The 415-nt window shown below is 56.4% G+C and overlaps 1 protein-coding gene across 1 annotated transcript in view; it reads left to right on the top strand.

Moving 5' to 3' along the window:
* The window catches only part of ASPSYDRAFT_95837 (uncharacterized protein), a gene marked incomplete at both ends in the record, with an annotated part of 596 nt that extends 281 nt beyond the window's left edge, over positions 1-315 (top strand). The window contains one exon of the mRNA XM_040853176.1: positions 22-315. Coding sequence (XP_040695941.1) covers positions 22-315 — 294 coding nt within the window. The remainder of the gene's footprint in view (positions 1-21) is intronic.
* Between the last annotated feature and the right edge of the window lie 100 nt (positions 316-415).

The following is a 415-nucleotide window of genomic DNA, read 5'->3' as shown; positions in this document are numbered from 1 at the left end:
GACCCCATTCTGGCTGCCCAGGCGGCACGCCTCGTAGCCCTCTACCGGCGCTTGTGGGAGTCCTACGTCGCCAAGAATGCCGAAAGTCAGCGCCTCGACAAAGAAAACCAGCAACTCAAGAATGCCAATGCCAGCCTCTCGGAAGAGAAACGACGGGCAGAATGCCGCTCCTTGGAATATGACGTCCTCGTGTCCTACTACAAGGAAGCACACCAGAAGATCGAAGACGGCATCATCGGGGTCCTGGAGAATTGGAAGGAACCCCTGGTCGACTCCGCAGATGCTGGTGAGCAGAAGCAAGATGGATCAGAGTAGAACCGTATCGGTGGAGAGCTGTGTGAGGGTTGGCATTGAGTGGATGTTCGAGGTTCCAAGTGGTGCCGGATCTACAGCGTGCGGCATAAGGCATTGTGTG

The sequence above is a fragment of the Aspergillus sydowii genome (genome assembly GCF_001890705.1).
Source record: "Aspergillus sydowii CBS 593.65 unplaced genomic scaffold ASPSYscaffold_23, whole genome shotgun sequence".
Classification (NCBI taxonomy): Eukaryota; Fungi; Ascomycota; class Eurotiomycetes; order Eurotiales; family Aspergillaceae; genus Aspergillus; species Aspergillus sydowii.
Note: the sequence above shows the minus strand (reverse complement) of the source record. Positions and strands in the feature narration are given on the sequence as shown.